At 40.8% G+C, this 27,998-nt stretch overlaps 2 protein-coding genes across 6 annotated transcripts; both read left to right on the forward strand.

The window, feature by feature from the left end:
• The first annotated feature begins 1,706 nt into the window (after positions 1 to 1,706).
• On the forward strand, positions 1,707 to 14,082 carry LOC119721450 (ankyrin repeat and SAM domain-containing protein 1A-like). The gene is made up of 10 exons (XM_038191533.1): positions 1,707 to 2,012; positions 2,920 to 3,013; positions 3,450 to 3,553; positions 5,497 to 5,608; positions 6,096 to 6,235; positions 7,441 to 7,572; positions 8,212 to 8,628; positions 9,430 to 9,588; positions 11,824 to 11,961; positions 12,173 to 14,082. The coding sequence occupies exons 1-10, from the start codon at positions 1,722 to 1,724 to the stop codon at positions 12,314 to 12,316; spliced, it is 1,731 nt and encodes a 576-aa protein (XP_038047461.1). The 5' UTR covers positions 1,707 to 1,721; the 3' UTR covers positions 12,317 to 14,082.
• Positions 14,083 to 19,891: 5,809 nt separating this feature from the next.
• On the forward strand, positions 19,892 to 27,904 carry LOC119721459 (DNA damage-regulated autophagy modulator protein 1-like). Of its 5 annotated transcripts, none has more exons than XM_038191543.1 (7): positions 19,892 to 20,057; positions 20,877 to 21,025; positions 22,037 to 22,104; positions 23,115 to 23,257; positions 24,582 to 24,762; positions 26,117 to 26,205; positions 27,298 to 27,904. In XM_038191543.1, exons 2-7 carry the CDS (start codon positions 20,901 to 20,903, stop codon positions 27,544 to 27,546), a joined length of 855 nt encoding a protein of 284 aa, XP_038047471.1. In that variant the 5' UTR covers positions 19,892 to 20,057; positions 20,877 to 20,900; the 3' UTR covers positions 27,547 to 27,904. The 5 variants fall into 5 exon arrangements, with proteins under 5 accessions (XP_038047471.1, XP_038047484.1, XP_038047490.1 ...); XM_038191556.1 differs by having other exon boundaries at positions 23,124 to 23,257; XM_038191547.1 differs by having other exon boundaries at positions 19,907 to 19,950.
• The last annotated feature ends 94 nt before the right edge of the window (positions 27,905 to 27,998 follow it).

A 27,998-nucleotide genomic window follows, 5' to 3' on the forward strand; every position in this document is an offset into this window, starting at 1 on the left:
TGTAGCCTAAGGTGTGATGAAATAAAAACGACTATTGTGTCTGTCATGAAATGAGTACAAAAGGTACTTTTGAGAGCTGTTTTTCAGGTCCTGTTTCGACCCGAACGTGCAATTTGTGTAAAAGTCGTCGTTGGGGGCAGCAAACAAAACATAGTAAATCATGACGTAATAAACAGGATTCCCGATGCAGCGTAGTATAAACGAGTCCTGACGGATATAAACGAGAAAAATGACGGAAATGTCTTCGAGCATTCCACAACCTCTTTAAAACGTGGGCAAATCATATCACCATTCATCACTCACGCATGACATACAATCGTTACATTTCATCTTTGGGATTGCATACCGGTGCTACATTCCATCTGCTTTAGACGACCTCATTACATGATGATCTTGTACTTCCATGCACTCCATGGTTTTTCATTCTTGTCATTCATAATCATGTTGAATTTTGCGCCATTAGTATTTTGTTTCAATTTTCATTGACATCAAATGCCTTTTTGTTTGCTCGCTTTCCGAAGGAAGGGCGAATCTCGTTGAAGGTACAGGTGTTTTTGTTGATTAGGTTAAGAACATGTATAAAAGTTGTACATTGTTTAATTTGTGATTAATATTTAAATATCAAAGACTACGGTAGGAAAGCCCTATGAAAATTCACATCATACTTATGGTGATGCTCATCGCATGAACATCAATTAAGTTTATGCATATGATGGAATTTGTGTCGGGGAGATTAGGTTTTGCCCTTCACCAACGTATATACACACTGTATACTTAGTGTGTTACCTCCCGAGTGAAAGTGAGAAAACAAAAATCACTTGGTTGGGACTCGAACCCACGACCTCCTGCTTTCTAGTGCAGATGTCTTACCACTCGACCACCGAGCTAACGGGATCGGGTGGCTGGTTCGAATCTGATGTACGTAGCAGCGGGTACCGCATAAACTATTATAAGATGGAATTTTGCGTCGGGGTGATATCAATCAAATTAGGTTTTGCCCTTCACCAACGTTTAAACACTGTATACTCAGTGTGTTACCTCCCGAGTGAGGAAAAAAAATCACTCAGTTGGGACTCGAACCCGCAACCTCCTACTTTATAGTGCAGATGTTTTGTTTTTTTGGCACAACAGATCCGCTTTGCAAGCAGACTGGTTCCCGGTCCGTACACTATCGATACTAATTGTGGAACAGAAACCAATCTACTCTCTGAGAACGGAATTATTGTCTTGCAACCAATAGTAAAATAAGGTTTTTTTGGTCTGCACTCAACCTAATATTGAATTTACATCACGGATGTGTAACCGATTGCAAACAAAATGTGGACTAACTAAATTTGGGAAATTGGGGGCAGTATTTGAAAAAAGTCAGTTTTTTCCAACGATGGTTGGCCAACCATTGTTGGAAATTGAAACAAAAATTCCACTTATCTTGAAAATGACAGCACACCAAGTGCCATGACTTCACAGGATGCTGGAGACTACTATTGACTTACAGTCAAGTAAGGTATTTCATGATAGTTTGGTAGTTTTGTTTTTTGATGTTTTCAAATGTTGTATAACAATAACGCTTAGTACTGTTCGGAAATAAAATTGAAGTGCAAACATTTTTGTTCAACTTCTTTTAAATTGGGTCCAGTTCTACTTCAGCAGTAATGGTATGCCATGAATAGTGCCCTCAATGGTAGACGCACGGAGCTGGTTTAAATCCAAATTTATATAACATGTATATTTTTTTTAACGATTTTGCAGGTCTGATCTACGGGTCCAACCGCGGCAGCCGCAATCTCTCCTTAGAGGCCACCTCGCGTTTCTCCCTGTCCCAGTACATGACGGACTGGTCATTGGTGAGCTCGTCCAGGACCAGCATGATCGGAGAGAACGGACTCCTGGACACCCCGCCCACTGATGGGGGAGGGGGAGGAGGAGGAGGAGGAGGGGGCGGAGTCACAGGACACAAGGAAGGGGCGGAGGAAAACGCCGGAGGGATTGATGAGACCTCAGAGTGGGCGCAGGTAAGCACTTTAAACTGATAATCAATTTTATCGCTAAATGATCAAATTATTTATAAGCAGCAAAATTTCTTTTGTGGTCTTGGCATACAATGTATGCACATAGGAACAATTTATCATAAGCTTTGTGGTGATATAAAGTTTACCGGCACTTTCTTAATGGATTTTCAGTTCGGCCTATCGTAAATAGGTCATTTATTGCAATGAGGATTGAGCTGTGGTGCTCCGAGTCAAATGGTGCTTGGAGCTGCCCTTGGGCCTTTGTGGGTGCCCAAAAAAACGGAAGAGCTATGGTCTCCGAGTCAAATGGTGCTTGGATGAGCTATTGGTGCTCTGGGCCTTTGAGGTGCCCAAAATTTGAATATTAATAATAATAATAATGTGCTGCATGCATGATGGGTCGGCTGCCCAGATTTCGGTACCCGACATTTTTTTAATAAAAACCTTTTGGCTGAGGCGTGCACACACAAAATTTTCTGTGTTGCTTGTGATTTTTTTTTTTGTCTGCTTGAAATTTATTGTGTAACGTTAGGGTTTGAAAAATACATATTCGGGTTTATTCTCTGGCTGTTAACCAGTTCGCCTCGGATGACGTGTATACACGCAACTGTTTTGCAGTATTCGGAACGGATGACGGATAAACACGCAATGAGCGAGGCCAGAAATATCTGTCTGCGACCCGCTCACAGCGAGCGAGGCTGGAAATATCAGGGTGTGCTGCCCGCAGATGACGGCCTGAACCCGTCTGGCATCGAGGTTCATGAAAAACAATCCCGCGCCTGGATCCGGTCAATGTCAGAATAATCCCGGCGCGAAGTGGTTAAAAGCTCTGTCACAGACATCATGCTTGAGTTGCCCTGACCTTGATCGACTTTCAATGTTTTCTCCTTTTGTTTCTTTTTTCCTCCAGATTGAGAGCATCATGGCATCCTTCGGAGCAGGTCTGGTCCGGGAATCGGTCTACATCAGAGACTTCCAGAAGGAGTTTGAAAAAATGTTTGAAGGTAATTAACCCTTATGGCGGCCATCTTGGTCTTGTTCCCAGAAGCATAAAATGACAGTTATCATCATGTGTGGCATGAGAATAGGGTATCGATGTACTAGTAAAATGTCCTGAACCATTTCTTGGCCATGTATATATTATTTTGAGAAAGTTTGGAGGGTTCAAAACAAAATCGAATGAAAAAGTGAAAATGTTAAATATGCTATTTGGTGACTTGGAGCAAGGCTGAAAAATAGTCTTGACGGAGGAAAGTAGCCATTTTGGTATAAAATGCAGTAGCCATCTTGGAAAATGAGCCCAATGTAATTTTTTTTTAAATTGGAATCTATCCATATTGTTTGGAAAAAGCTAGTTGCTACGTGTTTCTATGCATGATACACTACATGCCCTATTTTACATTTTTTTTTTAAGGAATTCTAAATTTCTTTTTCTATCAGGTCCCACTAAACCTCAGAGTGTTGGGGGCTGGCTGGACAATCTGGGCATGGGGCAATATGAAAACATGCTGATTGCTAACGGGTTTGACAACTTGGACTTTATGGTAGGTGGTACATTGTGATTGGTTTCTGATGACTTGTGATTGACTTGTACTGATTAATGACTTCACCTATGATTACTTGTGAACGGCTAATGACTTGACTTGTGTTAGTCTAGGGGCTAGGCATTGTTATGGTTTGATACGCAATAACCATAGAGCTATATTAAATTACCAGAGCGCTAACTCTTCATTCTTGCCTGCGGAGACGCTTTGAAGCCACTCTGGGCGCAGACATTTTGAATTCATGTGCGTGTTTGTAGAACACAATCAAAATAGATGGATTGAATTTTAAAAGTGTACTCTAAATGCAACGCGCAAGTGGAAGATACGCAAACAACTTAAGCGCGTCATGACGGTTCAAAAAACGTCACAGCGAAAGGCATCTGCAGCGGAGGGACGCGCACACGTTGCGCTGTTTGCGTAGAGCAAAATGAAACGCTCATTTGCTGATCATGCGTTTCGGTTTTGGGCTTGTTGGCTTCGATGACGCACCGGTATGGAATACAAACGCAGATATGCAAATAGCCGTACAAAAGCCGTACAAAATTTCGAGTTTTCCATAGGTTTGTGCACAAACATGGATGCGCCCATCAGGCATTACTTTGTACGTCAAGTTAGCGCTCTAGTAATTTAATATAGCACTATGGTGATAACCCACCGCCGCAGTAACCCGCCGCCACGAGAGGGCGTTATCACGACCAACAAATATCACCCATGAACCTGTCAGGAACAACGTCTAGAGAAACTTGTAACATCGCCCCCTAAAAAATAAGGGAAACTAGTGCGCATGCGTTACTTCTGCAGGCAATTACGGTCCATTTTCAGTCCCACGCACACAACAAAAGAGCTGACCAGTGAAGTTGCACAAAAGTCTTGCTGCATCTTTTATACTACTGGAAGAAATTTAAGACTTTGGTTCGGAACTACAATGAAATGTTTTGAATGCGCGCTGCATAGATTAGGCCAAACAGGTGCGCGCGCATTACACAACCGGTACGAATTTCCCTAGACGTTGTTCCTGAGAGGTTCGTGGCTGATATCGGTTGGTCATGACAATGCCCTCTCGCGGCGGCGAATTATCGCGTACCAGACTATAGCAACTTCTAGCCCCTAGACTGGGCTTGTGATTGTGAGTGATTGACTTGTGATTTGCAAGTGCTGATTGTGATGACTTCTGGTGACTTGTGATTGGCTATTGACGATTAACTTGTTATGACTTGTGATTGACTTGTGATGCTTGTGATTGGCTTGTGATTGACTTACGATTGTCTAGTGAGTGACTTGTGATGACATCTGAGTGACTTGTGAGTGACTTGTGATGACTCAATGACGGACTCATGACGACTTGTGATCACTAGAGACCAACCTCGTCCCCAGTGCTAACTTTATTTCCAACCGCGTTTCCAATAGTAAGCCCTGGATAGGAAACTTTCTTCCTGCATCCTGATTCGTTACCGCAATTTGCTAGTAATAGATTTTTTGTCGTGTACTTGGTGCTATAATTCACAACGTGCAGTACATGTTTTCGCGATCGTTCGTCCATGCCTTCTCGAAAATACTAATTTCCTTTTCAATTTGCTCATATTAATATGAAATATGATACTGCATGTTGTCTCGATAAGATCGTAACGGTTTGATTAAAAAAATCGTGTTTTCATAACTCACGCCGTGGCTCGCACTGCTACGAATTGACTCTGTTTTTACCCCAGACACCGCATACAAAAACAAACGCTAATGTAACGCATATCCAGGCACCAGACTGTTCCTCATTTGCATACGTGTTCAAAAATCTTGCACATGCAAATGATCCAATACCAGGGTGAGAGAGCAGGTAGTGGTGGGCGCGTACTGCTCGACACCTTGGGGAGGAGGTTGACTAGAGACAGACTTGTGAAAATGTATCACAACTCTTGCAGTACTGTCCACATTGGTGTTGTGTCTTGCAGGGAGGAAGCATTCTGGAGGATTCTGACCTGATTGAGATGGGGGTCATGGAGGAGCTGCATCGTAAGATCATCCTGCAGTCCACCAGCGCCCTCCCAGTCATGAAGACAATCAGTAAGCCCAAAATGTGTCACTTGACAGATCTTTGGAAATGACCTTCTTTTATTGTTTTCTTCAAATTGCCAGCATTCCAAGTATAGCTTTCAACACTATTTTCGTCAGTTACATTTTGGATAGCTGGAAAAGATCTACTCTACCTTTTAAATGTAGAGTACACGTATATCATCTGCAGCTATCCAAAAATGTTGACATTATTTTGACAACGACTGGACCCAGGCGCGGGATTGTTTTTCACAAACCTTGATGCCAGACGGGTTCAGGCTGTTATCTGCGGGTAGCACACCCTGATATTTCTGGCCTCGCTCACTGTGAGCGGGTCGCTGACAGATATTTCTGGCCTCGCTCGTTGCGTGTTTATCCGTCATCCGTTCCGAATACTGCAAAACCATTGCATGTAGACACGTCATCTGACATGAACTGGTTAAGCAGCTGGGCGTCAACTAAAGCAAACTAAAGTATTCACTTTTTTGTTGTTATCCAGCTCAAAAAGGCAGCATGCCCAGCTCTGTCTCGGAGTGGCTACGGAGCCTTCTCCTCAACGACTGCATACCCAACTTCCTAGCCAACGGGATCACCTCCATGGAACGCGCTATGGAACTCTGGGAAGTCGAGCTCGAAACCGTAAGTACAAGCAAAAAAGGTAGTCGGAAACCAAAACTGAATGTGGATTTTTGTTCCTCTCATGCAGCGAGTCCCTGGCAAGTACAGTGGTAGAGGGCGCTTTCACTATGATGAATCTTGGGAAATGTTCAGCAGTAGAGGGCGCTTTCACCATGATGAATCTTTGGAATGTTCAGCGGTAGAGGGCGCTTTCACCATGATGAATCTTGGGAATGTTCAGTGGTAGAGGGCGCTTTCACTATGATGAATCTTGGGAATGTTCAGTGGTAGAGGGCGCTTTCACCATGATGAATCTTGGGAATGTTCAGTGGTAGAGGGCGCTTTCACCATGATGAATCTTGGGAATGTTCAGTGGTAGAGGGCGCTTTCACTATGATGAATCTTTGGAATGTTCAGCGGTAGAGGGCGCTTTCACCATGATGAATCTTGGGAATGTTCAGTGGTAGAGGGCGCTTTCACCATGATGAATCTTGGGAATGTTCAGTGGAAGAGGGCGCTTTCACTATGATGAATCTTGGGAATGTTCAGCGGTAGAGGGCGCTGTCACCATGATGAATCTTGGGAACGTTGAGCGGTAGAGGGCGCTTTCACTAAGATGAATCTTGGGAATGTTCAGCGGTAGAGGGCACTTTCACCATGATGAATCTTGGAAATTATTTAGCAGTAGAGGGCGCTTTCACTATGATGAATCTTGGGAATGTTCAGTGGTAGAGGGCGCTTTCACCATGATGAATCTTGGGAATGTTCAGTGGTAGAGGGCGCTTTCACCATGATGAATCTTGGAAATTATTTAGCAGTAGAGGGCGCTTTCACTATGATGAATCTTGGGAATGTTCAGTGGTAGAGGGCGCTTTCACTATAATGAATCTTGGGAATGTTCAGTGGTAGAGGGCGCTTTCACCATGATGAATCTTGGGAATGTTCAGCGGTAGAGGGCGCTTTCACCATGATGAATCTTGGAAATTATTTAGCAGTAGAGGGCGCTTTCACCATGATGGATCTTGGGAATGTTCAGTGGTAGAGGGCGCTTTCACTATGATGAATCTGGGAATGTTCAGTGGTAGAGGGCGCTTTCACCATGATGAATCTTGGGAATGTTCAGTGGTAGAGGGCGCTTTCACTATGATGAATCTTGAGAATGTTGGCACTAGGACCCGATGGGATATGACATTTGATCACATTTGATCCGTTTTGGATTGACCCAGGTCCTTGAGGTTCACATGTTGGGGCATAGGAAGAGGATACTTGCTTCGTTGGGTGAGCGAAGGCACAGCGTAGCCAGCAGTGGGGGCAGTATACCCAGGCCTGACTCCCTGGAGCTCACCACTGATGACCTGGTAAGTAACACCTGTTTCAGACTTGGGCAAGTTTGCGCAAGAACTATTGTTAACCATAGTTCAACTAAGTTAGCCCAAACTCTGTCTAGTCGACGACGGTTGAACTACGCTAGTCGATTATTTTGAACCAGCCTACTGGGCCCGGTTGCATCGCTGGTTGTCAATAGCCTCGTCTTGTTACTTCAGTGCAGAGGCAACCATTGACAAGAGATTAAACGTAGCTAGTTGTACTACCCCCTGGTTGGCCTCGGAGATATCTCCCAGTTCATTCAACAGGTCAAAGGGCATAAACAATCCAAACATACTTGTGACCACCATATGTTGACAATGGTTCGACTAGAGTCATTCGCACTCTAATGTTACAGCGCATGCGCACTGTTCGACACCAACTAACCATTGGTTGACTAATGGTTGTTGCGCGAACTTTCCCTTGGTACTCCAAAGCCTTGCTAAACCAAACAGTTTTCAGAGCAACTCAAGTGGACCCAAATAGAATTTTGTTTTCAGCAAGCAGGGATGTCCCTTACAAGTCCATCCCCCTAAAAATATTTGTTCTGTTCAAAGCAAAACCAAATAAATTGAGACCGAAGGAGTCAGAGTTAGTCATCAAGTGACTGTGCTTTTTTTCTTCCAATCCAGGAGTTGAAGCTGTCCTCCTTTGAGCGGCGCAAGCAGCTCTCCAGCACGGCCTCGGAGCAGTCCGCCTCCCTGGACATCGACCTCTTCAAGGATTACTCTAAGGAGGTGTCCACCCCCACCAAGCCTAAACCCTTCTCCGCCCTGGACACGCCCGCCACGGCCGACGCCCAAACAGGGCGGGAGCCATCTCGGCAGCACTCGGACATTGAGGACTATGACAACATGACTGCGTCAGATAAGGTGACGAATAGGGTGTCAGACAGAGTGACCGAGAGTGTGAGAGATAGGCCGTCAGACAGGGTGGGGGACAGTGCGTCTAATTCCGAGGAGGTGGAAAACGGACCAGTTTCCCCTGCTATGCAATGGATGCATCCACCAGAGGCACTCATGAAGGGCTGTTGCAATTACACTGCGTCGGTGAGTATTTTTTTTGGGTGGGGGGTGTTCAAGAAAACAACTTTTTCTTGCTGATTTGAAGGAAACATGTGGCTTTCATGTGTTTTCCATCAGAGGCAATTCAAAGGGTCCGTGAAATGAGTTTTTCTTAGGAACATCTTTTGCGCAACTTTCTATTTTGTTACATTTCTAAACAGTCAACTGACCCGGAAAACAAAACAAAAATTCTGGCTTGGGCAACTGTGTCCACTTTTTGTGCGTGAACTTACCCAGTTTACGTGAAAATCGTCATCTCTCAGATTCAGATTCAGTAACTGAATCATACCATACGGCACTCACAACTTGACCTGCTGGTGGGCCTACATGTCATAGACCGTGCGTGATAGACTGCAAACCACTTTGGTCATACTGGGCACAGTGACTCTGCAATAAATATTGCATCCTGTGAATTTCTGGACTTTTTCTGGGGGTTTTTTTTGTTTAGTTTGGATTTTTCCAAGATGTCTTAACTGACCCGATCCGACCCGAAAATCGCAAACGCAAAACCGAAACCAACCCGACTGAAATGATGGACAAACTAACCTGACCCAAAGTCGGTTTCGGGTCGGCTTTGCACAATTCTATGTCAGAAGTGTTTGACACTGCCTTGATTCTTCTTCGGGGGAAACTTTGTAGGACCTACCTAAGAGAGTCAATTCCTTTTTTAAACAAATGGAGTTAAGATTTCAGATTTCGAATTTTTAATTGATTTGATCAATTTCTAGCATAGAGTGGCCCGATTCTGCTTTTAACTCACAAGTTTATTTTGTCTTGTTTTTCTAGTATCTTGGCTCGACGCTCGTGAAGGAAGTCAAAGGTTTGGACTCCACGCAGGAATCCTGCTCTAAGCTGCGGCGATCCGCCTCACACCTGCAGAAAGTCCCATCCATCACGCTGTCCATCAGCTACCTGGGCGTCAAATTCATCGACTTCAAATCTAAGGTATGGATAAGCCCCCAAAAAAGTGTCAAGTTTCTTGTATGGAGCTTGCCCAAAAGTGGTTCGGCGAGGCGGGTTTTTTTTTTTCCCCCTTACTTTTTTTCCTTCAAATGTCGGCTGATATTGCAGATGACGCTTTGATCCCCTTAAAACTCACAAAAATATCCCTCAGGGTGGAGCTTGAGATGACCTCAGTAAGGCCATACGGCTTGAGAATTCTGCACCCACTTACGATCTCGACCGACACGAGCATTCTTCAAGAAATTTGGATAGTTAAGAGAAAATCAGCGAAAACGGTAACGTCAGACCATACAGTGACATCGTGCCTTTGTCTGTGCTGCCAGGCTGGTCATTAGTCTGCTCCCTAACATATTGCGCTAAATATGGGAATTTATAAATTTAATTAAAAAGCGTTTACAGGTTCCAGATACATGACCATTGCTCCCTCAGTCTGGCTTCCAGACGCACAATTACAAGATAACAACACCATCTGCAAATGGTGCCCGACTAAATTCAGTACAAAATATATGGGAACCCAGAAAGGCCACATAAAGCTTATTCTCGACCATAACCCCTTCTAAAAACACGTTAAAATTGTGCAGCGGCAGGATTACAGTCAAACCAGTGAGTTTTGTGGTTTTGAGACATCATCTTACGTTGAACAAAATATAGTTTAATTTTGCCGATGCGCATGGCTACGGCGATGCGCGCTCAGACCAGAAACCGGAGACTTATTTCATGAAAGAACAGTGCATAACATTTTTTAGCCTACCCGCGAGTGCAAGATTCTGCAAATGTACTCAGGACACTCTGGCTCACAAGCCTGAAGAAACCTGTAGAGGGAATTTAAAGCTATCATGAAAAGTCATGGAAAAGTCGTGGAATGTTGTTATATATTTTACAAGTAGTCATTGAAAGTTGATATTCCAAGACAAAAAGTCATGGAAAAGTCACGGAATCCTACACAACACATACGTGAGGATGCGTACTATTTGGCTATAGCCTAGGCTGGTTTATACTTCAAGTGAAAGCAAGTGCGAAGTGAAATTCATGTTGTCAACAATGGTGGACGTGCTGTGAAATTATTGTTGACGTCACAAATTTTGCTTCGCTTTCACGTGAAGTATGAACGGGCCTTATGGCAGTCTTCCAGTTTGCATTCTACATGTAGTTTGCATTCCAGTGTATTATACTTCCTCTTTATGCATGTCTGCTCTACAGGGTGAGTAAAATAAAACGAAACCCAAATGTTGGGACCATTATTTTAGTGAAGTTCTGCATGTAGCATTTTCAAAATCTAGGATATGAAAGCCCAATTCAATAGCTTTCTTTTAGTACAAGAATCATTCAAATCACTCGTGTACTTTTCAAGTTACATAATTTTAAACACAACCACTGTTTAAAGGTTCTGTCCACGGATCACAAAAAAAGTTTGGCGTTCTTTCAGCAAAACGAAAACAAATCACATAAGGATGTGTGTGAATTGTTTTCGGGGTTTTTTTTGTGATCCGTGAACAGAACTTTAAAACGGCGGTTGTGTTTAAAATTACGTAACTTCAAAAATACATAAGTGATTTGAATGATTCTTCTACTAAAAGAAAGCTTATGAATTGGGCTTTTATATCCTAGATTTTGAAAGTGCTCCATGCAGAACTACACTAAAACAATGGTCCCAACATTTTGGTTTCGTTTTTTTTTTACTCACCCTCTATACTTGTTGCATGTTCAATGCACCATTGTGATGCTATTGTGGTGCTCAGTGGTCTTGTGTCAAACTGGAAGGCTGAAAGGGAGTGGTGTCCCTTGCCTCAGTGTGATGACTGACCAGTGAATTGTGCATGTAAAACGGGCTCCTAAGATGCCAAAACAGTGTAGGAATTGGTCATGGAAAGCCCGGATTTTGTTGCGAAACAGTCATGGAAAAGTCATTGCATTTCATTTTACAATTTCGGTGAGAATCCTGATTATGGGGATGCTACATAATCAGGTAGGGACTGAAAACCCAATCCGCATGTGGATCAGGGCGGGAATCGAACCTGAGTCACAGCGGTGGAAGGCGAGGAAAGATCCTATCCAGGCATGCAACTTTCCCTCGGATCTGCTGATTTCCTTGTTTCTTACTTCTCATGAATGCCATTACAAATTGATAAACGCTGTACAAAGTCTTGTGTGGTTTGGAATTTCCTGACTGCCCAGAAATTTGATCGGAATGTTTTTCTTTTTGCTCCTCCTTTACAGTTGATCATCACGGAGCATGAGATTTGTAACATATCCTGCGTCACGCAGGACTCGGACGACCTGAGGACCTTTGCCTACATCACCAAAGACAGCGAGAATGAGAAGCTGTATTGCCACGTGTTCAGCGTCAAGGTAGAGGTGAGAATACTAAGTGAACGTTGAGTCTATTCTCCTGATTCACATTACTCTTACCAACTTTCTAAAACATTCAAGTGACATGTTTCTCTTCCCGAATCTGATGAGAGCGCTTTGCTAAAGAAGGTTAATAATATAAATCCTTCTGTTCAGGAAAAGAAATTTGTAACGTGCATTTATTTATTCGTGTTTTACCCTTTTTTGTTTCTCCCAGGACACGGCTACAGAGATCATCATGACCTTGGGCCAGGCGTTTGAGATCGCCTACCAGATGCTCCTGAAATCCCGGCCAGGATCCCTGGAACACACCCGGCAGTTGTCCAACACCTCGGAACACGACCACAACACCAAATTATGAGGACCAACCTCAGGAAAACAACACTCTACTTTAACTCATACTGAACACCCTCTTTCAAATGCTATTGTTGGAGTAATCTCGTTAGCGAATTGCAAACACAAAGAAACAGTGCCTTAAGCACGCATTGAAAACTGGGTTGAGTTGTTTTAACTTTGTATTTCATTGGAGGGAAAACCCCTTCATGAACCTCTTTCTTAGGGAACATCTCAAAAGTCGGAACGTTCCCGTTCCGTATGGAACCTACGAAAAAGTACCCAGTGCTCTCTCCAAATGCTATTGTTGGTGTAATCTCATTGGCAAATTTCAAACATAAAGAAACAGTGCCTTAAGCACGCATTGAACACTGGGTTGATTTGTTCTTATCTTTGTAAATCATTGGAGAGAAAACCTCTACATGAACCTCTTTCTTAGGGAACGTCTCAAAAATCGGAACGTTCCCGTTCTGTATGGAACCTTCCTTTGAGGAACAATCAGGAATGCGCTGTGTTTCCAGCGTGTTCCCAACTGGAGCAGGCCGTTCCTGAAGCGTGCACACGCATAGACCAACGTTCCCATGCGGGATCACCTGGCGTTCCCGGGCTGTTCCCATTGGGAGCAACGCATGTTCCCACTTTGGAACGGGCGATGTTCCCTGATGGAACGTTCCAAGCGTTGCGACTTTGGAGACATTCCCTCCAGTTCGCGCCGGGATTATTTTGACATCGACCGGACCCAGGCGCAAGATTTCACGAACCTCAATGCCAGACGGGTCAGGCCGTCATCTGCAGGTAGCACACCCCGATATTTCCGGCCTCGCTTGCTGCAAGCGGGTCGCTGACAGATATTTCCACACTCGTTCGTTGTGTGTATTTCCGTCACCCGTTCCGAATACCGCAAAACCTTTGCGTGTATACACGTCATCTGACATGCACTGATCAACCTTCTTTATACCCAACGTAAGATGTACTGAATGCAAGGTCATCTATTGAACATAGACATTGACAAAACGGGGGAACCGCAATCATAGTGCTGGATAGCTCAGTTGGTAGAGCACCGGAACGGCAATCCGGAGGTCGCAGGTTCAAACCCCGCTCCAGTCAATTTCTTTGCTCAACATTAAAAGAGTCATTTATTTCTGACGATATTTAGAAGTCATGTACTCAGGAGTCATAATTATAATAATAAAAGAAACAAAAAGTAAGGTATTTTTAAAATGCTTTTATGTTTGTGCGTGAATCCTCCCATTTTTTTACGATGTTCTCAAATATTAAGTTTTTAGAACTGTAATGCTGAGTTTTCATTCACAATGTTAAAGTTGTTGAAATGTACGTCAACTTTGTAAATTGAAATATCTATCATTGCCTTTTTAGCAAAAAAATAAGGACTACTGATGAAAAAAAAAATCTACTTTTATTTGGCAAACTCGACATCACTATGGATGAACGAACTTTGTAAATTGTTTTAAAAATACCTCTATTTCACGAACCTCTCCTATTTGTAATGATTTTTTACTAACGTTCTGACTTGTTCAGAGAATCAGACTTCGCATATATATATTTCTTCCACCGATCGCATTTTTTATGACTTTGCCATCAGGAGCTGCTATTTTTAACTAAGATTTTTCTCTCTCACAAAATTTTCCCACCGTGGCTTGCAATTTGTATTTGCATTTTCAAAGTAAATCGGCAATTCCAGCGTTAAGTCCGTGACAGAGCTTTTAAGAGCTCAGTGAATAAACCCGAAAATGTATTTTTCAGATCTTATACATCCATCATCTTGCAATGGTTAAGGAGATTACAGACTAGAAGTTTTGGACCATTTCTCTGAATCATTAATTTATATCATGGTTACCTGGCTCTGTCACGGACTTTACACTTCCTTCCGTAATGATGGAATTGGCCAAATGTTTTTTGGGACATCTGTAGAAAATGATTATAGATCTTAGCTGGCCAGTTGAACACATATATGCAACAAGGTGTTAAAGCTACAGTCCATCATTTGCAGCTATCCAAAAGTAACTGACGTAATTATTGTTGAAAAACATACTTGGTTGAAAGATAGTAATGCCACTAAACTCTCTGTGAAAGTATTCGTTCTGGCATGCTGTCATTTTGAAGAAAACAATGAAAGAAGGCCTTTTCCAACGATGCGTCTAAAGACGCATTTTTGGAAATTTCCGTTTGTAGTTCATTTTTAATTCAGCAAAGCGCGCGCAGGCGTTGACACGACGCACAGGTGTGCGCAGTTGCTATAAATCGTTGGTTCAGTGCGCGACATCGCGTAGCTGCAACTAGCTGAATGAGAACGTGTCCCGGACGCTGAATTCGGGCGCAATTCAAAACATGACTCGGCAACTTTTGATTTGAAATCAAGATCCTAGAATATTGTTTTCTCGGTATATGCAGCATTCACTGAGCTGAAACTTCATCAGGTTAGTTGTTCAGCACCCTTCTTTTTAGATTTTGAGCACTTTGGTTGCTTCAAACGAACAATATGCACAAATGATAAAAGATGGGAATCTACCTTTAACACTTTTTTTTATTTCAAAGTTGAATGCATTGTACTAATGTGGGCGGGGCACACCCTCCCCCCGCTATAATTTGTCATTTTTTACTACATTTGAAATAATGCTCTTTAAACGATAATTCATCAGTATTTGCTTGTAAAGTCTTATTTTAAAATGCTGACGTTTCTTCTTGTTCATTTTATAATTTGTATAATTTTGTATTTTTGTATCTTTAAAAAAAGTATAGTACCTTAACTCTTGACAGTTTTGCTGAACAAATTGTAAATATGTATATATGCAGAATATGTAAAGGAATATATATATTTGATATTTGACGTCGTTCTCAGTATGTGCTCGGTCGAATGTGTGCAAACGCAATCATTTTACAGTAAGAGTAAAACAATATTGCTTCTATTTAATGTTACTTTTTTTTATTACAGGTTTTCCCTGCCAATTTCCTAAAATGTTCATTCACTTCTTAAAATCGGTCATTCATTTTCATCTGAATTTGAGAATCGCTCTGAACACGCGTTTCATTTTCGCTACCAGAGCATTCGATTCCATTTCAGTTCAACCAGTTAAGTGATTGAGCAGCACCTTTTGTCTATGTCCATTCAGATTCGTTTACAAGACTTCTTTTTCGCTTTTAGATGGCGATTTCAAACATTCACCATTCTATTTCACTTTTAGTTTAATGCCATCGGCACTAGATACAATTAGGGGTTTCTTTTTTCATTAACCGTCACTCAAATTAGCTGTACCTGAAATCAATTTAGAAAAGGTATGCTCGCGTAAATGAATGCACAGGTAACGTAATTGGCCGTCGGTTTCTCAAAACCGAAGGCACAGACAATGAAAATGATTGAACTTGCGTTAAAATGAAATGGAATTAGAGACGTGCATTCAAACTCAGACGAAAATGAATGACCGATTTTCAGAAGTGAATGAACATTCCAGGAAATTGGCCAGGAAAACCTATATTTGGTATTTGGTCTTCACAAAATAGACTTTGTGCATAGCAGCCATTTTGAAGGGCATGTTTTGGTTATGTGAATTCGGTGAATGAACAATAGGTCTACGCATGCCGATGTAATCAGAACAGAACCACTGCTCTCACAGATGGCCACCATGCAGAAGGTCACGCGATTGTCACAATTAACGCGCTTGAAGATATTTTACTCATTTAGAATATTACGATACAGTATTGTCTATTTCGAGATATTGAGGTCAATATTTTACATAAATATCTGGTGTTGCGTAACTAAACATGAGTATACAATTCGTCTTGAACGAGTGACATAATAAAGTACATGGGATTAAATTGCTAAGTCCCCCCCCCCCATTTCATTGCCCCGCCCACCTCTTATCGAAATTGTACAATTATAAAAAAATAAGACTGTCTCTAAGTATCCCCAAGTTGTCATTTCTGAGCCCATCACAAGTTAATCACTAGTCAATCACTAATCATAGCAGGTCAATCACAAGTCGATCACTAGTAATCACAAGTCAGTCTCTAGTAATCACAAGTCAATCACAAGTCAATCACAAGTCAATCATCGGTCAATCATAAGGCGATCACTTGCAATCACAAGTCATCACATATTAATCAGAGATTAGTCACTAGCCAGTCAAAACAGACAGTTAAAATGTCCATCCACTTCCCCTGCTATAAGTTTAACACAGGCTAGTCACCAGCAGTCAGATCATATGTCAAGTTAGCCACCGTTACTAGTCAAACTCAGTCGACAGACCATGAACAGACAAAGGGCTGTCTCGAGTTATATTAACTGTCCTGGCCAGTCAATCCTGCTTTATGTAGGCTGGGAATTAACTGTTGAAAACAGTCACTTGATTGATTTTGACTGAAAGGACTACTTGGCACAGAGTGTTTGTTTGCATAGGAGGGCTATCCAAAGTCAATCGCAAGTCATCACAAGTCAATCATACGCCTATCACAAATTCATCACAAGTCAATCGCAAGTCAAATCACAAGTCCAGTTATAACTGTGACAAAAGCAAATGGACTTAACTCAATCTCGTTTGTTTCCTTTTTTTTTTTAATTAATACATTGTATATCACCAACATGTGTTATCCAAGACTTTTAAACGATTCAGATTTTGCTTTAAAATGCATAATCACTTACCACTTTTTTATTCCTATTTTCTTTGGTGCTCTGTAATAAATGTTGGACTTCAGTTTTATTGAGGCTTATCAAAAGTTCTGGTTGAAACTGCAGCTACAAAGTGGGATTTTTTTTTAATGTTTGTCTGATTGTAAAAACAAAATTAAGAATCCTCAAAATTTTCCAATACCTGTATTCTCGATCCTAATTCCAACTTTATTTACCCTAAACCTACCAGATCCATCAAAATCCATGAGGTTTTTGAAGGATATTGTAGGATTGAGGAAGGTTCAGAGCGTAGAATCATTACAGGGGAGTTGGACGCCTTTTGAAATAGATTTGGAGGATATAGGAAGGTTTGAATGAAAACAAATTTTGGAGTCGTTCTGGCAAAATACACAACTGGGCAGAGGTCAAAATGAGGGTTTGCAGATATCATGAGCGAAAACAATTCTCCTTACAGTACTGTTTGTTGCTCTTCAATTTGACACTCCATTGACAAGTTATGGCTGTTTAAAGTTCGCATTTATCGACATGTCATAAAAGTAAAATACTGAGAAAAAAGGCCTTTAAAATTCGATTGTTTTGCTGTCGTGAAAATGAAAGATGCCAATTGTATTTCCTTACAGACACATTTATTTCTCGATTTTTATACTATTTCCTTATTAAAAATATGTGTAGTAGACATCAAAGATAACAAATATCAATAAATCCGATAATCGAAAAAATAAAAAATATATTACCCCATTCAGTTTTTGGCATTTTTCTCCATTTCAGCCTGTGCTAAGTTTCGTCTCATTTTGCCAGCACGACTTAATTTGGAAGAAAAAACCTCAAGGATGTACCATAGCATTTCCTTCATTAGAAAATAGTTTTCTTTCATGACTCTTTACCACTGAAAAATCAATTCAGTGATTTTTTTTTTGTTAGAAGATCAGATTTTGTTTCAATGCTACGGTGCCGAAGTTGTTGCTTTTTAATTCTTTCATCAGTACAGTTTTATTTGTTAAAATAAACTATGCATTGCAGTTGTCCATTGTTCTGTAAATTTATGAACATTTTATTTATCATCGCACCCCACTGGGCAATACTTTGGGCGTTTGTGGACTCTAAGAAGTCTTCTATTTTTCCCTTTTCTTTTTTCTCCTCCTTGAAACTTGTCCAATTTGGATTTTGGTTTTTTGGCCTGGCTGTTATTTATGCAAATGTTATTTGCCTGTCAACAATTGTTCGTATTGAGAGCAACAATTTGTTATTGTTTGTACTAACTCCAGACATGCCAGGATAATGTGAATATGACCGACATATATAAATGTCTTATGTTTTCTTCTTTTTCAAAGGAAAATTAATGTTTTTCATTATGTGTTGTTGTTGTTGAGTTGTCTTTATTACATGATTTATTTATAAACATAAGTGAGACAATAAACGAGGCAGGGGCAGCCGGGGTAAAAAAAAAAAAAAAACTCAAATGCTACTCAGGGTGACTAATTCAAGTGATAATTTCTACGCGAGTCATAAGCATATAAAGTGCCCCCACAATTTCGTTTGAAACGGAGACCGTTTGGCTTTAAAAAAAAACAGTGGAATTGTGTAAATAGGCCTATACCCAGGGATCAACTCCCCGGTTTTGGGGCTTCCATCTGAGGGCAGGCTTGATAAAAATACGGATGAAAAATGGGTCCTATTTGCCTGTGAAAGTGGAAGGATGCCACTTGTAAAATGACTACATGCAGGCTTGGGAACTATTACTTATCGGGAGGTGATGGGTGTGAATATTTAAAAATGTAATTGGCCAATGTACCTAAAATTGAACAGAAATGAAAAGATGAAGACAAGACAATAATTTAATTTTTGTTTCAGAAACCCCAGTGATGTTGGCTTGCATGTTACTTGGCCCTGAACTTTGTTGATTTTACACTGTTTTCAATGGGGCTTGAATTAGTACAGTGGACCCCTCAGTTTCCGTAAATATAGGTCAATTGTTTGGCTTCTATTAAAATAATTGCTCAACATTTTTTCTTGAAATTTAATAGACGTATGACTGACATACATTTCAATCAATAGACAAAAGGTCATTTGAATACAACAGGTGTTTCTGGAGATATCGTCTGGAAAACGAGTACATTACCGAGTTTTTAGCACACTTTTGCTAATTTAACATATTTTGTCAAAAGAGGGCGCACTGCACAAATGCTGGTCAACATAGAGGATTTTCTTCAACATGAGAAACTCCTGCCTAACCGAAGTCAACTTTATTAATTGAACTGAACGAAAGTTATTTGTTTCATATTTCCTCTTGAAATTTAACACTCTTGCTAAGAATATCACTAGTAATCAATAGAGAAAAATTGCAATTATTCGACACAAAAGGTATTTCGGGAGATATCGTCTGGAAAACGATTACGTTAAATATGCATTTTTTTTGTCGCACTGTTTTACATTTCCTCTTGAAATAGGCGACGGTCTCACTTACAATCAAATGGAGAAAAACAATTTTCAGTACAATAGGTAATTCTTGAGTTATCTTCTGCACAACGAGTATTTTAATTACTTTCGTTCAATTAAAGTTGACTTGAATTTGGCATTGCATTTTTTTTTCGCGCTTACCACAATAATTATAGGCCCTAATTGTTTTGCTTTTGTTAAAATTAGTGTTTGGCATTTCCTCTGCATTTGAAGCATACTCTTGTTCAAAAGTGTTGACATCTACTGTTTAATATGGGCAAAATAACATGTAATGATTTGTGTATGTTCTTGACTCTGATTTTTGTTTTCATCTACAAACAAAAATTGTGCCGCATGGCATTTATTAATTGAACTGAACGAAAGTTATTTGTTTCATATAACCACTTAAGAGGTGTTTGCACAGTATACAACCAGAACCAGAACCAGTTCATGCACCAGTTTCCGAGGTCCATTAAAAAAATGATAGGGGGCGCTATTTAACCTCACCGTGTCGACGTGTATCCGGAAGTCATTGAATTTTTTTTCAGACACGGCGGGTGTTTAAACGCTAGCTATGTCATGTATGTCGTAGTGACGTAGTGTCAGTTTTTATTAGGAAAATTTGGCTTTTGATGTTTCTGATGTTTGTCCTTCTAACTGAAGCATAGTCTTTTTCGGAAAGAATGTGGTAGGCCGTAGTAGTACTGGGAGATGCCACTTGTTGCTTGTTTCAATGTTTGGTTGTGTACAAAGTCTATGGACGTGATGGAGAGTTGATCGAGTGCATTTTCAAAGTATTTTCTAACAAAATTGGAAATGTTTCTCAGTCCCAGATTCTTGTCTGTTCAACATTTGGAAAAAATGTTGCAACCTAACGCCACTTTTTCCTTCATATATCATCTCAATGAAGGTCATTCATTGAAAAAATGATGATAAGACATGAATCTGGGACTGAGAAACATTTCCAATTTTGTAAAGATAAATAGTCCGAGTAACTAGGACTCTACGAATCGCCTTTTTAACATTTTGACCATGTTTAATTGTTAAAAAAAGGTGATCCGTAGATTTCTAGTTACTCGGACTCATAATGGAACAGGGTCCTAAACCACACTTTACCACTAAACTGATGAAGATAATAAGGGAAAGAGTTCCAATTACCTGGACATCATTTGACACCCTGTGCACAAACCCAATGAGACTGGTCTAAAAAAATATGTTTTCTCAATAAATGCTTCAATATTTTCCCTGCTAAATTTATGTGACTTTACATGTTAATAATTGTTACCACTTTCTGATGGCTGATACATGTCGGTCAATGTCATTGCAGGCGGGAAAAATTAGTGATGGCCGGCCATGTATCGAATTCTTTCCATAATATTAATAAGATAATTGATTTGAAGTTGAGCTGTCAAAAATAACCTTTGACTATTCACTCACTTCTTTTAATTAAAATTTTTAATGCAGTTTATACATTTTTGATGATAATATCTTTTTCCACAAATTTCAGAAAACACTCTCAACCTAAGCAACGATGCCGAGATGTGGCCTGGCTTTCATCCCAGTCAGCTTGGTAGTCATAGCAACACTGTTGATAGGCATCACATTTCCTCTGGCCGTTGCAAATAATGACGTGGCTCCGTTCTTTCCCTATCTCAGGTAAAACAGTAAACAAAAACGTTACGTAAAACACTAGTCCGAAAATTTGGGACTCTCTCAATACTGTGTATGAGAGTCCCAAAACTTGAGGTATTGAAAACATGCAATAAAAGAAGCAACCAGTCCAACACCGCTTCAGTACTGCATCAATCAACTGTGCCAAAATAAACATGTGGCATGAACCGGGAACTAGTCTCTATTTACTACACATTTCTCCATAGTCTGCCACGTACCAGACTAATACCGTGGCGTAGCCGTGGGGGGGCGGCAGAACCTCATGAAACCTTGTCGCCCCCCAGTTGCCCCCCCTCCCCCCCCCCACTCCCGTTGTCCCCCCCCCCCCCCCCCACCATTGAGATGTTGAGTTTCTAAAAAAATTATCATTGATCTACATGACGCCCCCCAATGAAATGTTCCAGCGCCCCCGCCCACTGAAAAATTCCTGGCTACGCCACTGGACTAATATGAATGAAGAGGTCATTTTTATCAAACAGTTGGACCATGGTTGGACATGTACCAGTCTAGTCTTTAGCCTCGTTTTGAAATCACTTGACTTCCATCTCATTTGCAAAATATTTGAGAAAAGTCTCCTTTAAAAATTGAATTGAGTCTTCAAACATGGTTGTTGAAATACTGAGGACCTTTTCTTTGCCCAATGAACATTTTGGAGAATTTTGCTGGCTGAAGAGTGAGTAAAGTTGGCCTGATTTAGTTTTGCATGTTTTTCAGTCCCAGTCTGGCCATAATGCAGCCAGTCATAGTCCGAGTAACTTGGACCCAACTTATCGCCTTTTTTAACATTTTGGACATGGTCTATCGCCAGACCATGTCCAAAATGTTAAAAAAGGCGATAAGTTGGGTCCAAGTTACTCGGACTAAGCCAGTCATAGGGCCTAAACTCCTCATAAATGTGCCACATCGAGAGTGTTTTTGGTGTTTAGAATAAAATGACTTTTTCATGTATTCTGTGAAGTCGTCGGATAATGTGTACAATCTGTAATTTCCTGGCAGTTTTCTGGGCTCCAAGCCGCCAGCATCCATCGTGTTCAGCTACTTGTTGTATGCGTCATCTCTGCTTGGTACGTTGAATGTAAATGTGATAGTCATTCAATAAGCCAGAGGCCGATTTCACAAAACGCTGAGACACGTTTTAGACTCGGAGGGTAATTCGTCTTAACTCGCGACTCGTCCTAGGATCGATTTCACCAAACTTAAGACGCGTTTAGCACGTCCTAACTTCCTTAGCAAAAAAAATGAAAGTTTTTTAATAACTACACATTACAGACCATATTTTTTTAGTTTTACATTCTTCAGTTTTGTTTCTACATTTGATAACTCATTCAGTTAACATAAATTGAGGAAAGAATGCAGTATCTAGACGTAACTTAAGTGGTTGTGTACAAGTCAATGGAGAGTCAAGAAAATTGTCTAAGTATTTCCTAACAAACTTGGATATGTTTCTCAGTCCCAGATTCATATCTTTTCAACATTTTTGCAATAATAATATAATAATTGTGCTTATATAGCGCTTTCCATCGTATCAACAATCTCAAAGTGCTGCACAATTATTCCCCGTTCATCAGGCCATGGGACCACGCGGCAACCGATATCAGCGCACATTCAGCCCCCTACCCTCACAGGTACCCATTCATACTCCTGGGTGGAGAGAGGCAATTGTAGTTAAGTGTCTCGCTCAAGGGCACAAACACCATGTTCCTGGCAGGGTTTGAACCCACGCACCTTCGTACATGAGTCAAACACCGTAACCACTGGACCATGGCGTTCTACCAATGACTGACCTTTTAATATTGAGATGATATATGGAGATAAAAAGTGGCGTCAGGTTGCAACATTCATTCCTAAATTAAATTTGAGGCCAAATTATCTTCTTATTAAAACGATGGCATTGAAACGGTTGGTTGCACCACACTAATGAGCTATGCAGTTTTTTCTAAGTAGTACGTTTGTCAACTTAATTTTCTTCATGATTTGTTGTGTGTGATGAAAAAAAAACATTAAATTTGTTTATTTTGACCCTCATTTAACACTCTTTAGTTTATATACTGTTTTTGCCTTTGTTCTCTTCAAGTTGTCGCAGGTTCCTATGTTAGATACAGACTGGTGCGGCTGAGTACCGGCGATCTGTCCAAGCACTCCCGACGGCTCAACATCGCCGGGTTTGTCCTGGGTATCGCAGCCGGGGTGGGGATGTCGGTAGTGGCAACGGTCAGGGTGAGTTTTGGCCGGGGATTTGATTTTGAGTGAGGGCGCTATACCAATGGCCTTGCTCTTGAGTAAAGGTTTTTGGACCGCATCTACACTACCAAAGATTTTACGCTGCCTGTTAAATGGTTAACTACCTGCTAGATGCATTGGCGTAGCTTAGGTTCTCGCCAATGTTGGGGAGGGGTGTGAGTGGAGGGGGGCTGGATGTTACAGTTGAGGGGGGGGGGGGGCAATTGCTTTTAAACCCGTTAACCATGGTCACTTATAGGACTAACAAATTCCAAGGGGGGGGGGCGACTGGGAGGCGACAAATTTGTTGGGGGGCCCGGCTACGCTGCTGGCTAGATGTGTACATCACCCATTTCATATTACATGTATAGCTATCAAAAAGAAAGACGGCATGAGTTCCTTGATCTTCAGTGTTAAAAAGATAAATAACAACGTGAAGATCAAAGTGTCTCAGTATAATAAAGTAATCTTTCTCACTGCCACAGTTCGTGAATAATTTAGGATCAGTTGTACGGATCATTTTCCTTGGATGACTGATAATAGTATGGCTCATATGCAGTGTTTGTATAAAATACAGGATGTCTCAAACAAACAAACAAATGACCTCAAAGCCCACTCTTTTTCACACCTTTAAAAAAAATCCTCGGAAATATCAAAACATGTGGAGATTATATTTCACTAGCTTTTCACCAACAAAAGCATCTTTCCAATCGGGTAAATATTTATTGAGTTATGGCCAATTCAAAATAAGTGTCGATTTTCCAATCTGTCCACGGTCTCAATTGTCATTCATTAGGAATGTAATGGATTTGGGGTGAGGGTAGTTTTGCTTTCTTTAATGTTTTTATCTTTCTTTCTTTATTTATTTGGTGGACAAAATGAAGAAAAAAAACAGTACTTGTGGTCAGTTGGCCATAACTCATAAACTCAATAATAATTTACCTGAATGGAAAGATTATGTCGGTGTTGAAAAGCTAATGGAATACATTCTCTAAATGTGTATCGATAATTGCCATGTATTTTTTTTAAGCTGTGAAAAAAAGGGTTTGAATTTTTTTTTTTATTATTTATTAGTCATCCTGTATTACATTTCAGTAAATTTTTTTTCTGATTTAATTTTCTTACATATGTAATCTATTGGTTTGCTTCCTTTTTTTTTGGCAAATGTAAATTAATTGCTTTGTACAGAAACTCAACCCGGGTATGCAATAAATTGTAATAAAATGGTCTTGTAAAACTGACAAGATAATCATTTAAAAATGTTTACGATGCAATTAGTTTATGAATTATGTTTCAACAGACTTCAATATTACTCTCACAGATTACAGAGGTCTATACCATTCACATGCTAGGGGCGGGTCTCTTATTTTGGCCCTCTGCAGCCTACTGTATACTGCAGACTGTCCTCTCTTACCTGATGCTCACCCCTCAGGGTGGTAATGGTACTGTCTGCCGCCTTCGTCTGGTGCTGAGTCTTATGTCTTCTGTTAGCATCTTTACTTGTATCCTTTGAATTTGAGGGTTTTTTTTTTCAAGTGTTACTGTGTATTTTGACCTCATTAACCCTCCTGCTATTTAAACAGTCACAGACAGTCAAAATTCACTTCCACTTCCCCTGCTACACTTTTAACACAGACTAGTCACCAGGGCCCAATGTCAATTTCTAAACAGTTAGCAGAAAAGTTGTGCTTAGCATAGCAGAATAAAATTGCTAACCTTTAAGCACTATTTCAAGGTGTGGATGTGCTAACGGTCGGAGATTTCTATCGTTACGTCTCTAACTAAGTTAAGCAAATTTGTCCGCTGAAGTAAGCGTGCCTTTTGCTGTGCTTATGCTTACGGTCTCCATGAAATAGACGGAGGCTCTGTTAGCAGAAAATCGTGTGCTTAGCAGCGCCGTGAAATTGGGCCCAGCAGTCAGATCATATGTCAAGCAAGCAAACTCAGTCAAGAGACCATGAACAGACAAAGCAGGCAAGTTGTGGACACAGCTGGCTTATCAATTACCCACAGTCAAAGCAAAGTTACATAAACAGTCACGGCCAGTCAATCCTGCTGTATGTAGGCTGGAATTAGCTGTAGCAAACAGTCACTTGATTGATTCTGACTGAAAGGACTACTTGGCACAGAATGTATGTTTGCATTGGATATCTTTTACTTTATATGCATTTTGTTTTTCTCCCGGCCCCAATAGTAACACCACTAGACTCAAATCCAAAGAAGAATTTTCGAAATATAACCTGTTGAAGTTTAAGCTTAGCGGATATTTATACTTCTGAGAAAACAGTGAAAAACCATGCACAGCCTTTCGGTCACAGAACGCAATTTCGTCAATAGCATTCGTTATTCAAAATCTTGGAAGAACTATTCTTGGAAGAACTATTCTTTCTGGCATGCTGTCATTTTGTAGAAAACACTTAAAGAATGTCATTTCCAAATATGCGTCTGAAGACGCATTTTTCGAAATTTCCGTGTTCAAATTTTTAAGTATTTCAATTTTAATTTTAATGCGCGGTTGCTATAATTCGTCGGTTCAGTGCGTGACATCGCTTAGCTGCAATCGGCTGAATGAGAACGTGTCCCGGACGCTGAATTTGGGCGCAATTTCAAACATGACTCTGCAACTTTTGAATTGAAATTGAGATCCTAGAATATTGTTTTCTCGGAATATGCAGCATTCACTGAGCTAAAACTTCATCAGGTTAGTTGTTCAACACCCTTCTTAAGATTTTAGCAATTTTGTTGCTTCAAACCAAAAATATGCACAAATGACAAATGATATACTCTACCTTTAGTCCCGAACATCTCGCTTGCGTAATTGTGCAAATTTCAGGTGCCTTAACAATGCAACTTCAGGCCTTATTTCCTCCATTCTTGCTGCAATTGGGTGGTCTGAGGTTCAACACCATGTCGATGACAAACAGCATTGGCAGGAGTTGGATGGGGTGAGCATTTATTCTTGTGAGATCTATTTGTCATTCTAGAGAATGCACTGGACAAAATGTTTTTGGACAAAATGTTTGAAATTTACATTTGACCAGTGATGGATCGGGGGGGGGGGGGGGGAGAAGGGGGGAGGACACAGGGGGCATGCAATTTTTTTGTTCAGTCAGCCAGAGCAGGGTTGAAGACTATTTTTATAAGATGGAATTTTTCGTTGAGGAGATGAAAATTTTTATATTGGTTGCGCCCTTGCCAACATATTTTTATTTCTATAAACACAATTTATAAAAATCTGTGTTGTCTGAGGGCTAGCGAGTAAATATTTACACACTTCCTTGGGCGGGACTCGAACCCACAACCTTCTGCTTACTAGTGCAGACGTCTCACCACTCAACCACCGAGCTTGCCAAGGTCGACTGGTTAGAGTCTGATGCAGCAGCAGGTACCGCAACCAACCTGTTTATAAAATGGGTTTTTGTCGGGAATTTTTCAACAAGAAAAACAATCAGGAAGAGAACACCATCCCCCCCCCCCCCCCCCCCCCAGTTTATGAACTTGCAATAGCCCCTCCCAATTTTGGCACCTATGAGAATTTGTGTCTATCTGCAGGTGCCCCAATGTGCAAATTCGATACCAAAATTAAAAACACCAAAATTCATATCTTTTTGGGTTCATAGTGAGCACTATCACTTAACCCTGGTTTCCATATCGACGTTAAGCTTACGCCAACTATGCAGACTGCACAGACAGTACGCCAAACAGTCGGCAAAGTTGAACCGGGCTGAACTTTGCCGATCGTTTACCAGGTAGTTTGCGTCTGTCTGAGTTGTTGACAACACTTCCGGATGAAATGTTTCCATATGTCAGCGTTGCAGTTTGGGTCCTGTCTGCGTTTCACTTTCTTACATCGATATGGAAAATATGATATCGATATGGAAACCAGGCTTCACTGTAAGATTAAGTGTACGGTTACACCATGTAACAAATTTCTTTTGTGAATTTGTGACGTTCTGAAAAGAACCGGGGAAAATTCAACGTTTCGGACAGTATACTCTGCCTGTCGTCACTTCTTTTCACTCTCTGATTATCCCCAGGGTTACGTAGCTCATCTCGTCAGCGCCTTCACTGAGTTGACCATGGTCCTATCCTTCATCTTTTACTTTCTCACTTTCATCCCTGAGTTCCGTCACGTTCGTCTCAAAGTGATCTTCATCTCACACGATGGCGACGACAGGTGCATCATGGGTAATGACAGGGAGGGGTTGCAATGTGGGCGGAGTTATCACTTTCTCTCGGGGGAGGGCAGCGATGAGGAATCGACAGAGATAAACAGTAAAGTTTAGGGATAGGAATCCTATAGTTTTTTTTTCATCCTGGGCAACTTTCATGGCCATCTTTTTTTCAGCCAGGTGATATGTTTTGGTTTCTCCTTGTTCCCATTTTTACGTTAATACAAAAAAAGCAAAACAAACAAGCAAGGAAAGGCACAGAATGCTAAAGAGCAGATGTAAGCTAGACATGTGAGCACCTGATTGGCTGTCTTTGCTAAGCAAAATGTGCCCTCTCTAGTGTGTACACAAATCAGATATTACTTAAAGGTAATATACAACATTTGCAAACATCAAAACACAAAACTACCAAATTAGATGAAATACCTTTACTTCACTGTAAGCGAATGATAGTCTCAAGCATACTGTGAAATCATGGCACCTGGTATGCTGTAATTTTCAAGAAAAGTGGAATTTTTGTATGAATTTCTAACTCCAACGATGGTCAGCGGACCATCATTGGGAAA

Source organism: Patiria miniata, unplaced genomic scaffold (genome assembly GCF_015706575.1).
Source record: "Patiria miniata isolate m_02_andy unplaced genomic scaffold, ASM1570657v1 HiC_scaffold_1, whole genome shotgun sequence".
Taxonomy (NCBI): domain Eukaryota; kingdom Metazoa; phylum Echinodermata; class Asteroidea; order Valvatida; family Asterinidae; genus Patiria; species Patiria miniata.

Excerpts from the sequence above, each read along its gene's own strand:
- LOC119721450 (XM_038191533.1), top strand. The coding sequence starts at position 1,722 with ATGTATATTTTTTTTAACGATTTTGCAGGTCTGATCTACGGGTCCAAC. Across the intron at positions 3,554-5,496 it reads TTGACAACTTGGACTTTATG|GGAGGAAGCATTCTGGAGGA; the intron begins GTAGGTGGTACA and ends TGTGTCTTGCAG. Across the intron at positions 6,236-7,440 it reads GGGAAGTCGAGCTCGAAACC|GTCCTTGAGGTTCACATGTT; the intron begins GTAAGTACAAGC and ends GGATTGACCCAG.
- LOC119721459 (XM_038191543.1), top strand. The coding sequence starts at position 20,901 with ATGCCGAGATGTGGCCTGGCTTTCATCCCAGTCAGCTTGGTAGTCATA. Across the intron at positions 23,258-24,581 it reads CGGTAGTGGCAACGGTCAGG|ATTACAGAGGTCTATACCAT; the intron begins GTGAGTTTTGGC and ends TTACTCTCACAG. Across the intron at positions 26,206-27,297 it reads ATTGGCAGGAGTTGGATGGG|GGTTACGTAGCTCATCTCGT; the intron begins GTGAGCATTTAT and ends GATTATCCCCAG.